Genomic DNA, 13,921 nt, shown 5'->3' with positions numbered 1-13,921 from the left:
TCACAAATCTCTGGGGTTTGCGCAGGCACAGAACAACATCAAGGCTGGCCAAACAAGTCAACAGCAACAAGAGAAAATGAGATCAAATGTAGCTTTCGGTGCAGCGCAAGTTTCTAGTTCTCATGATTAGGGATGAGAGGCACACTGGAGGGCATCTGTGAGGACACCCTGCAGGGCCAGCCAAAGACATTTTGCTGCCTGAGGCCAAAGGGAAAGTTGGCCCACACTCCCAATCCATGTATAGAGCATTGGCTAGACTGGCAGCTAAATCTTATTGCAACACTGGTGATGGGACAGCATTGTCCAACATACCCAACAGCTGGAGGCTAGCTTAGAGGGTGCAGAATAGGTTGCATAGCAGACTCAAGGTATATCCTCCCTCACCATCACAGCTCCCATTCCACCCCTGGCCCAGCTTCTGCCTAATGATAGAGCCGGACCTGACAGCTTGCATTTTAGGAGAGTGAAGGTAAGGGAATCATCATGATTCTCTGTCATTGATCCCTGGGATGAAAGGCTAAAGTGTTGAGGTTTCTAAGCTAGGTGAGGACACTGTGTGTGTGTGTGTGTGTGTGTGTGTGTGTGTGTGAGAGAGAGAGAGAGAGAGAGAGAGAGGGAAGGTTCAGAAACTGCAAATAGTGCAAAATGTAGCTACAAATTGTAAACCGAGGTTAGGCATTGAGAGCATATTTGACTTTGTGAAATATGCTCTAGCACCCAGTTAGTTAATCAGTTTAATTTTATAAAGATAGAAGCTTGCCATTGCTTGAATTAACTGATTCAGCTGCAGCAGTGCCCTGCATGGAAGGCAAAGCTCTGATCCTTCCAGAACCCTCTGCCCTGCCCTCTCTCCTTCCCATCCCAACCTGAGGCAGATTATCCCATCATGCCCACAACAGGGCACACAACAGGGGTGGGAAACTGATAGCCCTCCGGGTACTGCTGGGCTACAACTCCAACCATCCCGGATCATTGTCCAGGCTGGCTGGTGCTGATGGGCACTCCTGGTTCTTTTCAGGACTAGTTCAAAATGACCATTAAAGCCCTTCATGCCTTGGGACCAGGATATGGGACGAGGGACCGTTTGCCTCCACATGTGCCTGCCCATAAATTAAGATGTCCTTCTTTGTATGCCTCTGCTATCTCAGGTTCAGCAGGTGGCTACAGTGAAAACGGACTACTTGGTGGTGGCATCCCAGTGGCAGAATGTTCTCCACATGGAGACCTGACTTGCGCTGTAGTTGCATTTGTCACTCTCCTCTCCAATATGGCAGCCAAACCTAGCAATATATAAGCTGTTGTTGGACGTGGGACTCTTTCTCTCACTTTATTCTAGAACATTTCACACATTTTGATGCTATATTTTGCAAAGCAATCTCTGCAAACATGAAGGTTAGAAACTTAAAAAAAAACCCACACCATTACTGTCAGATAGCTTAGGTGGTTGCTCACGAGTAACCAGGCAGGACTCCAACCTGTCTTTTACAGGTTTTATTTAGGTGCAAAACTATTTACAGTGCAGAACCCAAAGTTCATGTCTGCCTCAATCGCTAGCAGAATCCGGGAGTGCTTGTTTCCTGGACCTCCCCCAACATAAAAGTCTCGTTATGCCCAGCCTTTTCCTTCCATCTTTGCACTTTAGACTTCGGCGCAGGGTGGGCGATGGAAGGGGCGTGCTTCCTTCCTGGCCGATGTAGTATGGCTTGGGAATCTGATTCAGAGGCTGAATCTGAGGAGTCCCAGCCTGCACGGGAATCCCCGCCTCCAGGGCCGGCTGAGCTGGGGCAGGGGCTTGAATCTGAAGGGCCTGCACCTGTGCCGGGTCCTCAGGAGCAGACACCAGATGTATCCACTCTGGCTCCGGAGGTGATTGAGGGTCCATTGCCTGCAGGTGTGCCTCTCCCAGCCCTGTCAGGGGAAGGTGAGCCTCCCCCTGGGTCCAGTAACCCTCCAGCCTCTCCTGAGCTGCAGAGGCTCAGGGCAGAGAGGCGGAGGGAAATGGGTTCTCTCAGGAGGAGTGCTCGCCTTAAGGCCAGGAGAGGCGGGTCACCTGTGGGCCGGGACCGCCCCGGCCTCAGAGGAGATAAAGGCCAGTCAGCCCAGTCCCAGGTTGCAGGAGCAACGACGTTGGAAACCTGTTTCTGCCAGCACCCAGACCTGTTTTTCCGGAGTTCCCGACCACGCCCGGCTTCTTGCTTTGGACCCCGCTTCCCCCTTGGTAGACAGTCTCCAGACCCTCGACCCAGGACCGGACTTTGACCATGCCTCACGGTAACCACCCCCCCGGGACCAGCACAGCCGACTTGGCCAGGAGCGGTGCTGTGGCTCCCAGCAGCATCCTCTGGTCCTTTCACCTCTTCCCCACTGGAGATGGGGGTTTCCTCATCACCAGAGGAGGAACTGCTTTGCATGATTTTCGGAGGCTCCCTGTAACACAACTCCCCCTCTGATTCCCGCCCCTGTTCTGATGGCAGTTCCCTGACAATTACCCTCCAACATTTATACCGCGCACATCTGAGTGGATTGCCCCAGCCACTCTGGGTGGCTTCCAACATATATAAAAACATAATAAAACATTAAACTTAAAAAAACACACACCAAAAAACCTTCCCTCTACAGGGCTGCCTTCAGATGTCTTCTAAAGGTTCTCTAGTTACTTATCTCCTTGGCTCGGAGGTCGCATAACTCAATATTCTCCAACATTCTCCAATGAAAATAGAGACGTCCTAAGGAAAAGTGGAACTTTCCGGGATCAAATCAGAAACCAGGACGGCTTCCATACAACAGGGACTGTCCCTGGAAAATAGGGACACTTGGAGGTTCTGTTTGACATGCTGTACAGTGGTGCCCCGCAAGACGAATGCCTCGCAAGACAGAAAACCCGCTAGACGAAAGGGTTTTCCGTTTTGGAGGTGCTTCGCAAAATGAATTTCCTATGGGCTTGCTTCGCAAGACGAAAATGTATTGCGAGTTCCTGCGGGGTTTTTTTCCTCCCCCCCCTTTTTCTAAGCCGCTAAGCCGTTTATCAGCTGATCCGCTAAGCCGCTAAGCCGCTTAACAGCTGATCCGCTAAGCCCCATAGCCGCTAATAGCGCTAATCCGCTAAGCCGCTAATGGGCTTGCTTCGCAAGACGAAAAAACCGCAAGACGAAGAGACTCGCGGAACGGATTATTTTCGTCTTGCGAGGCACCACTGTATTTCATAGGCTAAAATATCTGGTATATCTGATGTAGATATTGAGACTTGTCTCATCATCAAAATTTGCAGACACTATGTAAAACGGACATGAAAAGATATTTGCCTTATGCTGAAGTCGAAAGAAAGTAATGGCTGGGGGGGGGGGGTCTTCAGTAGCAACTTATCTAAGGCCTCCTTTAACTTGCTCCAACACAAGAAGCTAGTAGAACGTAAGGGAAACATGGTCTGGCGAAGCTTTTTGGAAACAGTGAGTTATTCACCTTACCTTTAGCACAGCAATATTGCTGAACTTTCTAGTAAAAAAACGGTTTCAGTATGAAGTACTGCTTCAAAAAAAAAAAAAAAAAGAAAAAAGAAAAAAAGGGGGGATGTGGTCTCAAATGGAATTAAACTGGCAAAATAAAAGAGGTAATGTAAGAACTGTTTAAGGTAGCTACTGGGCTTTACCCGCTAAGTTGCCCATATGACATCACCGACAGCCAATGAGAAGCCTCTGCTGGTCTCCTGCATTCCAAAGGCATCTCATAATCCAAGCACGACACCCAGTTCCCCAAAGCAAACATTGACCTTAGGTAGAGTTGCTTGAAAGTGTGTTAGGAAAACATTTGGAGTTCGTGACTGTCCATCAGGATCTGAACCTAGCGTTTTCAGCCAGAAATTTCATTTGGAAAAGCTTCACTTGGATTAACATGGCAATGTTTATAGGCATCGTTAAGTGACCCATCCAAATTCAGCCTTGGCCATTTGTCATAAAGACTAAAATGGCATCAGTTTCCTTCCATTTTGGGGGGAAAATAAAGGAATGCAAGCTCTTCTTCACAGAAGATGAGAAAACAACATTCTTTTCTTCAATCTATTACCAACCATTAGCTCAGTCAGTAGAGCATGAGACTCACAATCTCAAGGTTGTGGGTTCGAGCCGCATGTGGGGCAAAATATTCCTGCATTCAGGGGGTTGGACCAGATCACTGTTTAGCAAACTTGGGTCCCCAGCTGCTTTTGGACTACAAATCCCATCATCCCTAACTAGCAGAACCAGTGATCAGGGATGATGAGAACCCAAAACAGCTGGTGACCCAAACACTGGACTAGATAACTGTCATGGTCTCTTCCAACTCTACATTTCTATGATTTTATGAATTAATATTAATTTCAAATATCACATTCATTGAATTTAACATTCCTTCAAGTCTCATTGCCAAAAAAGCATCTCTGTGTATTGTTCTTTGCTTCTAAAATGTTTCTTTTCGTTTATTTCTCCCTTTGCACTGCCCCTTATGAGTTTCTTTCTGAAACACATTCCAATCCACCCTTCTTTATCAATAACTGATGACTGGTGGATGTGCTTTATAGTTTAGTCGATCAGTTAGGCAGTAAATTCAACTGGTTTAAGTTATGCGAAGAAATCATATGTAGATGGACATCTGAAATGTCAATCTCCCGTGACAGTAGAAAGTTATATTTATGAACAAACGTCTCAGAGAATATTCACACCATCCATTTAAAATGCATTCAGTAAATATTTGCAATATATGAGTTCCCCTAAAGAATCATAAAAGGGGCACAGGTGGCCCTGTGGGTTAAACCACAGAGCCTAGGACTTGCCAATCAGAAGGTCGGTGGTTCAAATCCCCACGACGGGGTGAGCTCCCGTTGCTCGGTCCCTGCTCCTGCCAACCTAGCAGTTTGAAAGCACATCAAAGTGCAAGTAGATAAATAGGTACTGCTCCGGCGGGAAGGTAAACGGTGTTTCTGTGCGCTGCTCTGGTTCGCCAGAAGCGGCTTAGTCATGCTGGCCACATGACCCGGAAGCTGTACGCTGGCTCCCTTGGCCAATAAAGCGAGATGAGCGCCACAATCCCAGAGTCGGCCACGACTGGACCTAATGGTCAGAGGTCCCTTTACCTTTAAAGAATCATGAGAACTTCAGTTTTCCCCTCACAGGGCTGCAGCTTCCAGCATCCTTAAGAAACTGTGCTTTCAATGTGTGCTGAGTATCATTTAAATGTATGGTCTGGATCTGCTCAAAGAAGAGCCTTACATAGAATTGTAGAGTTGGAAGGGACCAGAAAGGTCATCTAGGCCAACCCCCTGCAATGCAGGATTTTTTTTTTGCCCAGCGTGGGTCTCAAACCCACAACCGTGAGATTAAGAGCCTCGTGCTCTCCTGACTGAGCTATTTTGTCCTGCTCACTATTAAAGGTAAAGGTAAAGGTACCCCTGCCCGTACGGGCCAGTCTTGACAGACTCTGGGGTTGTGCGCCCATCTCACTTAAGAGGCCAGGGGCCAGCGCTGTCCGGAGACACTTCCGGGTCACGTGGCCAGCGTGACATCGCTGCTCTGGCGAGCCAGAGCCGCACACGGAAACGCCGTTTACCTTCCCGCTGGTAAGCGGTCCCTATTTATCTACTTGCACCTGGAGGTGCTTTCGAACTGCTAGGTTGGCAGGCACTGGGACCGAGCAGCGGGAGCGCACCCTGCCGCAGGGATTCGAACCGCCGACCTTTCGATCGGCAAGTCCTAGGCGCTGAGGCTTTAACCCACAGCGCCACCTGCGTCCCTGCTCACTATTAGGCTAGTTCATTTATCATACTCCAAAAATATTTCTTTAAAAAACAAGAGGGCTCGAAGATTAACATACAAGTTTCAACATGTGCTGAAACAGAGCATTTCTAAGAAACACCCAATAACAGAAAGGGAACTTTAATGTTTGAGGCTATTCTTTTGTATTCTACATCAGTATGCAACATTGTGCCAGCAGGGGGCCCTACTCTGGTGCAAAAATCTAACAGCTTCCATAGCACACTTCTTATGCTTTATCACAGCCAGCAGCTGATAACATAGCAACCTATAACACTTAAACTCTGGCAAAGAGAAAACTCAGAGGCCATTCATGTATGTATAGCAAAGTGATGCCCAGACCCATTTCCACTCTGAAGGAGAAAGCTGTCTTTGATGCAGCTTAAGAAAGCACTTTTGCATACATGTTAAGTGGCAAGATGTCCAGCAGCCTAGCAACTTTTTTGAAAAATAATAAACGTGGCAGCGACTGATTTGATGTTACAAATCTATTTTTTCTTCTTCAAAATTTTTCATTGGTTTTCCAAAAAAATTTAAACACACAAACAAACATACATCTTAACTGTACTTGATCTAAGCTTAGTAACATTGTTAAGTGACTTCCTCAAATCTCCCTGGCTGAATTTCAGTGTATATCATTGTAACAGTTTTCCAAAACCAATTTTCTCATGAAATGAACTTAATCACTTAACTTCTTTCTTTGTTTTCATTTTGACTTTAAACATATTCTCTAACATCACATACAGTGGTGCCCTGCAAGATGAATGCCTCGCAAGATGGAAAACTCGCTAGACGAAAGAGTTTTCCGTTTTGGAGGTGCTTCACAAAACGAATTTCCTATGGGCTTGCTTCGCAAGACGAAAATGTCTTGCGAATTCCTGCGGTTTTTTCCCCCTCCCCCCCCTTTTCCTAAGCCGCTAAGCCGCTTATCCGCTTATCCGCTAAGCCGCTAAGCCGCTAAGCCGCTAAAAGCCGCTAAACCGCTAATAGCGCTAATCCGCTAAGCCATCAATGGGCTTGCTTTGCAAAACAAAAAAACTGCTAGACGAAGAGACTCGCAGAACGGATTCTTTTCGTCTTGCGAGGCACCACTGTATTTAAATCCTAAGCCTATCTGATATTTGCAAGTTTTACAAATCTAGGGGCCTTTCAGCCAAAGGCTGAGAGTCTTTGTAAACAGTAAACTGAATGTGGAGGATGCAACATACAAAAATAAATGGGGGGGGGAGTCCTAAATGGAAATTCCACCAGAATTAAACTTGGAATTAATGGTAGCTGGCAGGCATTCCACAGAAACAAAAAAAGAAAAGAAAAGAGAGTAGCTTTCAATAATATGTCATTTGTTGTAAATTGTTTCAAATATTGCATTTTAAATTGCTATGGCCCTCCGTTGGGACCTTATGGTGAAAAGCAAGCAATAAATCAAATTGATTATAATGCTGGTAATAATAGAATAGAGCAAGAAAACAAAAGGAGAGGCAAAGACCAAGATTGGCGCCATGGCTGCATCTAGACACATCAAAGAAGAGTTTCAGTTAAACGCGTTGTAAACTTTGTATGAGAAATCGGGTTGGCAAAAATGGGACTCCATAGCACCATCTGGTGCCACAGTGTTATAATGTATATACAACGCTTATAAAGTGCTTTTTCCTTGCCAATGTAGCTGAGTCCCATGTCTTTAAAAAAAATAAAAATAAAATGCATTAATACATATAAATTGCCCAGAGCATTTCAATAAATAAAAAAAATTCTCTTCCAGAAGCAATCTGTTATGCCTTTTCATGTGAGTACATTTGTGTGTGTGTTATATACTATTTTCTAGGTTATACTTATGTTATGTCTTGATCTCGTGTAGCAGTTTACTCAGCACATACTCTGTGAAGCAGGAAGCACACTGACGGTGCATAGCATGGATTGTACTAGGTCTATGATTTTATATATAAAAATAGATAGTTGAGTTATTTCTTCCGCAGATCCTCTTCATGTGTCCATGCAAGATTGTATCACATGATGAAAGCCGTTGGTAAGCAGTACAAAAAGGACTGCAGAAATGTTTGTTTTGTCCTGTGTGTATCTCTCTTTTTTTCTCTCATTCTCTGCCTTGCTCCACACAAGACAGGCCTCAGTCCAGTCCAGTCCAGACAAGCCAAGTCCTAACAACTGCATTTCTCATTGTGAAGGCAAACACTCCGCTATTATATTACTTCTAAAGTCAAGGGACATTATTTCTTATTTTCCTTATTTCCTCAACCCCAAAGCAATGCTGGTTTGGCCCTTTCTTGTCACAGCTCTTTGGGAATAACAACTGTCATTGAAATTCTACTCAATATTGATTGAGAGCAGATTCCAATGTATAGTTAGTTGCAGGATTCCCAAACAATAGACCAGAGGCAATTGTATTTCATCCAGCAGAGCTTTACTGCTATGAAGGCAAATGAGCATCACGGTCACAAATCCAATACATTCAGGATTGGCACTGTCCATAAGAAATCCAGTTGCAGCAGACTTAACTTAAACTTACAATAACTTATAATAAGTCTAAGCCCTAACACTATAGCATACCGTGTGCAGAACACCACACCAGAAGGAAAAGAGATAGAAAGAGAAAGTGAATCCCAAGCTCCTTCTGGCCTTACTTTTACAGTCAGCATGAGCCTGACCTTGACAGAAGAGATAAGAGAACCAGTTTAAGCCGGCTGTACTCAGCTTCTCTGAAGGAATAACCCAAACATCATGAACCTTCTGCTTGTTTCTTTCACACAGAGAAGCTTCCAGAACCTTCTTGAATTAATTAGAATAGGAAAGATCTCTACACATCAGATCAGTAGTTTCTGTACAGTGGTGCCCCGCAAGACGAACACCTCACAAGATGGAAAACCCGCTAGACGAAAGGGTTTTCCGTTTTGGAGGCGCTTCGCAAAACGAATTTCCCTATGGGCTTGCTTCGCAAGACGAAAATGTCTTGCGAGTTCCTGTGGGGTTTTTTCCCTCCCCCCCCTTTCCTAAGCCCTAAGCCGCTTATCAGCTGATCCGCTGATAAGCTGCTTATCAGCTGATCCGCTAAAAGCCGCTAAACCGCTAATAGCGCTAATCCACTAAGCTGTCAATGGGCTTGCTTCGCAAGACGAAAAAACCGCTATACGAAGAGCCTCACAGAACGGATTAATTTCGTCTTGCGAGGCACCACTATACTAAGAAATGCAAACCGAAAACAACAATATCAATAATAATAGTTTTATTATTTGTGCCTCGTCCATCTGACTGGGTTGCCCCAGCCACTCTGGGCAGCTCCTCCCTCAGATCCTCCCCAATATTCTTTCCTAGTGCCCAAATCCAAATGCCACATTCTGCTTTAGTTGTGATTAATCCAACATATGTGCCTGCTATGCTCTTCCTTCCCAGTACCACATGAGCTCCAGTCTCAAGTCTGGTGCACTAAAGTGATCTTTTGGGGGAGGTGGGGGGTGATACAGCTCCTGTCCAAGGGTGCCTAGGTATGCCTCTGGTGACTTCACACAAGAAATGTCTCCAATAACCTTTTGACTAATGATGTGAATATGAACATCTCAAGCCAGGCCTGAATTCTCTATACCTACGGTGCCTTTGTAATAAAAGCAGGAGAATTATCATAGCATAAACAGGTTTTCCACGAATCCCAGGGCACCATATGATATCCCCTCTCCATCTTGCCTGCACACAGCAACGCTTGGCACTATTACTGGCTTGCTTTTAAGCCTGCATATCTAAGAGGCATATTCTCCCTTAAGCATCAGAATGCTTTGTCACATCAAAAATAACAGTTCATCCATCATGGCCGGGAAGCATGTCTGACAAGAAAACATTTACTTTGCTCTGGTTTTCTGGCCACTTATATCAAAAAGACAAAGGCAGCTTCTCCCGTCTTGGGGCAGTTCAGAGACATTCACTGGACAGATGGTCTAAATTTGAGAGTTTTTATAAAGTTAATGAGAATGGGGAGAAAGGCGCATATGGGCGCAATCTCTTCTGGAGTCCTTTCCACCAAACGAGAAGCAGCGCTCTGCAAGAAAAGCAACATTCACACTGGGAGATCCTTGGAGGCAGAGCGATGATTCGCTCTGAAAGCTACAAAAGCTACAATAGTGTGTCCAAAAGAAGGGGGGGGGGGCTTCTTCACTTTCACAAGGTGGATTTATATTCAGACAAATGTGTTAACATTTCCAACAAAGAATAGTTGTTTTAGCTGAGGCTGTAACTGCCCCTCTGCCAGGGGAACTCGCCAGAAAATGTTTCTCTTGGTGTTCAAAGAGCCACCACAAAACCTAAACTTGGACTTGGTTGGCTCTTTTGCTATACAATGACTGTCACTTAAAATTAGAACTAAAGTTGTACCCCATGAAAAGAACAGCATCTTCCGTAATATCATTCCATACCTCCACAAAGGACTTTGCATTGGCCTTCCTTCTTCTCCCTGAATGGCTTTGCCAGGACAAATACCTTTGGGAAGCTGATGGCGAAGGTAGATGCTGGGTACAGAGGCCCCTCTATTGTGTTTTCCCCAACCAACAACACCCCCCAAATGGCCAGGGAAATAAAATTGTTTCCCTCTGCTTTGGAGATCCTTTGTGACATCAGCGTTACTTCATTACTTCAGCAATCTCTTTTCCTTGTCTCAGACCTATTCACACATCCAGCAACCAACATACACCATTTTTATTTTTTTTAGAATTTCTTTTTTTTTAATAATTTTTTTTATTAATTTCCAAATTTTTAACAAACACAAAAACAACATAAAAACAAACACAAAAAATCATATTTTCTTTACCTTATTTCCATAAACCTCTTTTCCCGGACTTCTCCATACCTTCCCCTTTTTGCATCCTTTATTTTAAACAATTATTCAGCAACCCTTCTTAGCCAATTAAATATAAATTCATTCTCCTTTTCAATTTCACCCTAAATTAAACACAATTTACCGCTGCAATTCTACGTCTTCCTCTCCCTCAGCATTTTAGCACTCCTCAATTTCAACATACACCATTTTAAGGAAAGGGGTAAAGACCGCCAGGAAACAAAGGGCTTAATAATTAATGCAGAGATAGGACCAGCTGCCTACAAAGCAAAAGTGGGTGACAGTAGAGGACTTGAAGAAGCAAAGGCACAGTCTCCAGCATGCAAGGCCTCCACAACATCAAGGCCATACCCTTCAGTACAGATCATCACTATCTGGTGAGCATCTTGCTAACATGGCTGCAAGACTAGTTCCCTGGATGTATATTGATCTAGGACGCAACCAAGCGTTGAACTACACAGAGGGCTGTCAACTACATTGAGCTCTGTCATCAGATGACTGAAAAACATCACTTTTTAGAACTGAAGAAAGTCATTGTTAGCTACTCACCGCTGCAAGTGCAGTGAAGACAGATGAAACAGTATCTCACGGAGTACTGGCATTCGACGTAGAAAGGGCTGACACGTCGTACCTAGAAAAAGAGAAATACAACTGAGGTAGGATACACATTTCAGTGAGTCGTCTCCTGTTTGTTGATCAACATATCTGGATTAGATAAAGTTGCAGAATATGGCGGTTGCTCTTAAAAATCCAAAAGAAAATTCCTGTCTAGGGCTGTGGATTCAGTTTAAGACAACAACAAAGCAGTAAGCCGATTACTACTACTACTAATATTATTATTAAAATTTCTGTACCACCCTTCATCTGAGGATTTCACGCAGTTTACAACATAAAACACAAACATATATAGCATAGTAACAAACAAAAATAATACACCCCCTGCCCCAGTTTGAAAGGCCATAGATTTTTATTTTTATCTTTAAAAAGTCTTATATAATACAATTTCCGCAGAGAAAAGAACATACCATTAAGTTTATGGTATCATTTTACATGGTGTTCAAATCTGGTGCCTAATGTTTTTTAGTTAATGTATTATCTAAAACAAATTACAGATATAGATTTAGGGTTCTCTTACAACTGCCTGCCATGAGGCTGGGATGCAGCAGTTTCATTTAGGTGGAAAGATGTAGCCTCTGTTGGGGGGGTGTCAACATTTCTACTCCTGACTAGTGATGTTAAATTCTCGAGAATAATATTTTTTAAGACAGCATCTTAAAAAGCAGAGACATCACCTTGCCAACAAAGGTCCGTATAGTTAAAGCTATGGTTTTCCCAGTAGTGATGTACGGAAGTGAGAGCTGGACTATAAAGAAGGCTGATCGCCAAAGAATTGATGCTTTTGAATTATGGTGCTGGAGGAGACTCTTGAGAGTCCCATGGACTGCAAGAAGATCAAACATCTCCATTCTGAAGGAAATCAGCCCTGAGTGCTCACTGGAAGGACATATCGTGAAGCTGAGGCTCCAATACTTTGGCCACCTCATGAGAAGAGAAGACTCCCTGGAAAAGACCCTGATGCTGGGAAAGATGGAGGGCACAAGGAGAAGGGGACGACAGAGGACGAGATGGTTGGATAGTGTTCTCGAAGCTACCAGCATGAGTTTGACCAAACTGCGGGAGGCAGTGGAAGACAGGAGTACCTGGCATGCTCTGGTCCATGGGGTCACAAAGAGTCGGACACGACTAAACGACTAAACAACAAAAAAAATCGTTTGGAGAATATTCTTGAGAATATTCTCACCCCACATCATGAGGTGGGACTAGTGATGTGAGGTGAGAATATTCTCCAGAAGATTATTCTCGAGAATTTAACATCACTACTCCTGACCCCAGGCTTTTAAAAAGACTCTGGGAGCCAAATGTTCCAGAGGCGAGGGGAGCTTCATTCTTATTGCATCATGTGCCAATTTCATTTCCCTTCCTCAGCTGGGTGGAAAAAATAAGCATGGCTATAATCCTTTCCATCTATATTTGACATCAGAACCAGTAAATTTAATGTTCTATGTCTCTGAAATCAAAAGACTTTTTTTTTTTTTTACTATATTGGATATGCTCACAATGTATGACACTGTTCAGTCTTCTCTGAAGCCTGTTGGGATACTTTATGAGACAAGGAGGCACTGCCAGTTGGTGGGTATGTAAATTTTGGGTATTACCTCCTCCTTCTGCTGCTGCTTGAAATCTCTTTGCTTCCTTTTACAGCCCCATTTTTCAAAGCACCAAAATGATACAGTGGTACCTCGTGTTAAGTATTTAATTCGTTCCGGAGGTCCGTACTTAACCTGAAACTGTTCTTAACCTGAAGCACCACTTTAGATAATGGGGCCTCCCGCAGCTGCCGCGCCGCCGGAGCACGATTTCTGTTCTCATCCTGAAGCAAAGTTCTTAACCTGTAGCACTATTTCTGGGTTAGCAGAGTCTGTAACCTGAAGCGTATGTAACCTGAAGCGTATGTAACCCAAGGTACCACTGTATTGCATAGAAAACATGGTCGGCAGCAATTCCCGTTTATCAGTTTCTGCGATGGCTCCCTGCTTGTGAGACGCTCTCCCCAGAGAGCTTGCCTGGTGCCTTCATTACATGTCTCTAAGCGCCAGGCAAAAACATTCCTTTTCTTCCAGGCCTTTGGCTAATTAAAGAATCTATGGACTTTTTTTATTATTATTATTATTATTATTATTATTATTATTATTATTAATACCCAGCCCATCTGGCTGAGTTTCCCCAGCCACTCTGGGCAGCTCCCAATCAAGTGTTAAAAAAAATACAGCGGGAGATAACTAGAGCATCTCTGTATGTGTGGTGAGGGTACAGGAATTTTGTTAGGCCCCCTCCCAAAAAAAGTTGTTGAACTTTTTGGAGGAGAAGACGGGTAAAAACTTTCCCCAAAGAAGACATTATGGAGGGCAGGCTTCTGTTAGGGGGGCAGGCTTCTGCTGTGGGGGAACAGAACCCCAGTGAATTGAGTATTTTAAATGCTTTTCAGTAATTTTTGAGTATTTGGGGGGGGGGCAACTTCCCCCCTGTCGCCACTTGGCTATGCCCATGGGTAAGGGGGTTACTGTTTTTGTTTGTTACTATGTTACGTATTTTGGTGTTTTTATATTGTAAACTGCTCTGTGATCCTTGGATGAAGGGAAGTATAACAACAACAACAACAACAACAACAACAACAACAACAACAACAACAACAACATTGCTGAAGTGGTTCCCACCATGTATGAGGCTTGGAGTAATTGCTCCCTCTCTC

At 44.2% G+C, this 13,921-nt stretch overlaps 1 protein-coding gene across 17 annotated transcripts in view; it reads right to left on the bottom strand.

The window, feature by feature from the left end:
* Positions 1-13,921, bottom strand: part of LOC307212652 (uncharacterized protein) — a 230,559-nt gene that overhangs the window by 185,243 nt on the left and 31,395 nt on the right. For 9 of the 17 annotated variants that reach the window (XR_013837041.1, XR_013837042.1, XR_013837043.1 and 6 more), the window contains one exon: positions 11,161-11,242. Coding sequence is in view for 1 of the 17 variants with exons in the window: in XM_079970212.1 (XP_079826338.1) it covers positions 9,743-9,819; positions 10,193-10,266; positions 11,161-11,242 (233 nt within the window). In the remaining 16 variants the exon portion in view is untranslated. Of the gene's footprint in view, positions 1-9,000; positions 9,820-10,192; positions 10,267-11,160; positions 11,243-13,220; positions 13,301-13,921 lie in introns of those variants that run through there. The other 8 variants (XR_013837048.1, XR_013837049.1, XR_013837054.1 and 5 more) reach the window with 4 other exon arrangements.

Source organism: Podarcis cretensis, assembly GCF_951804945.1.
Source record: "Podarcis cretensis genome assembly, chromosome: 3".
Taxonomy (NCBI): Eukaryota; Metazoa; Chordata; class Lepidosauria; order Squamata; family Lacertidae; genus Podarcis; species Podarcis cretensis.
This window is presented reverse-complemented; position numbering and strand designations above follow the sequence as displayed.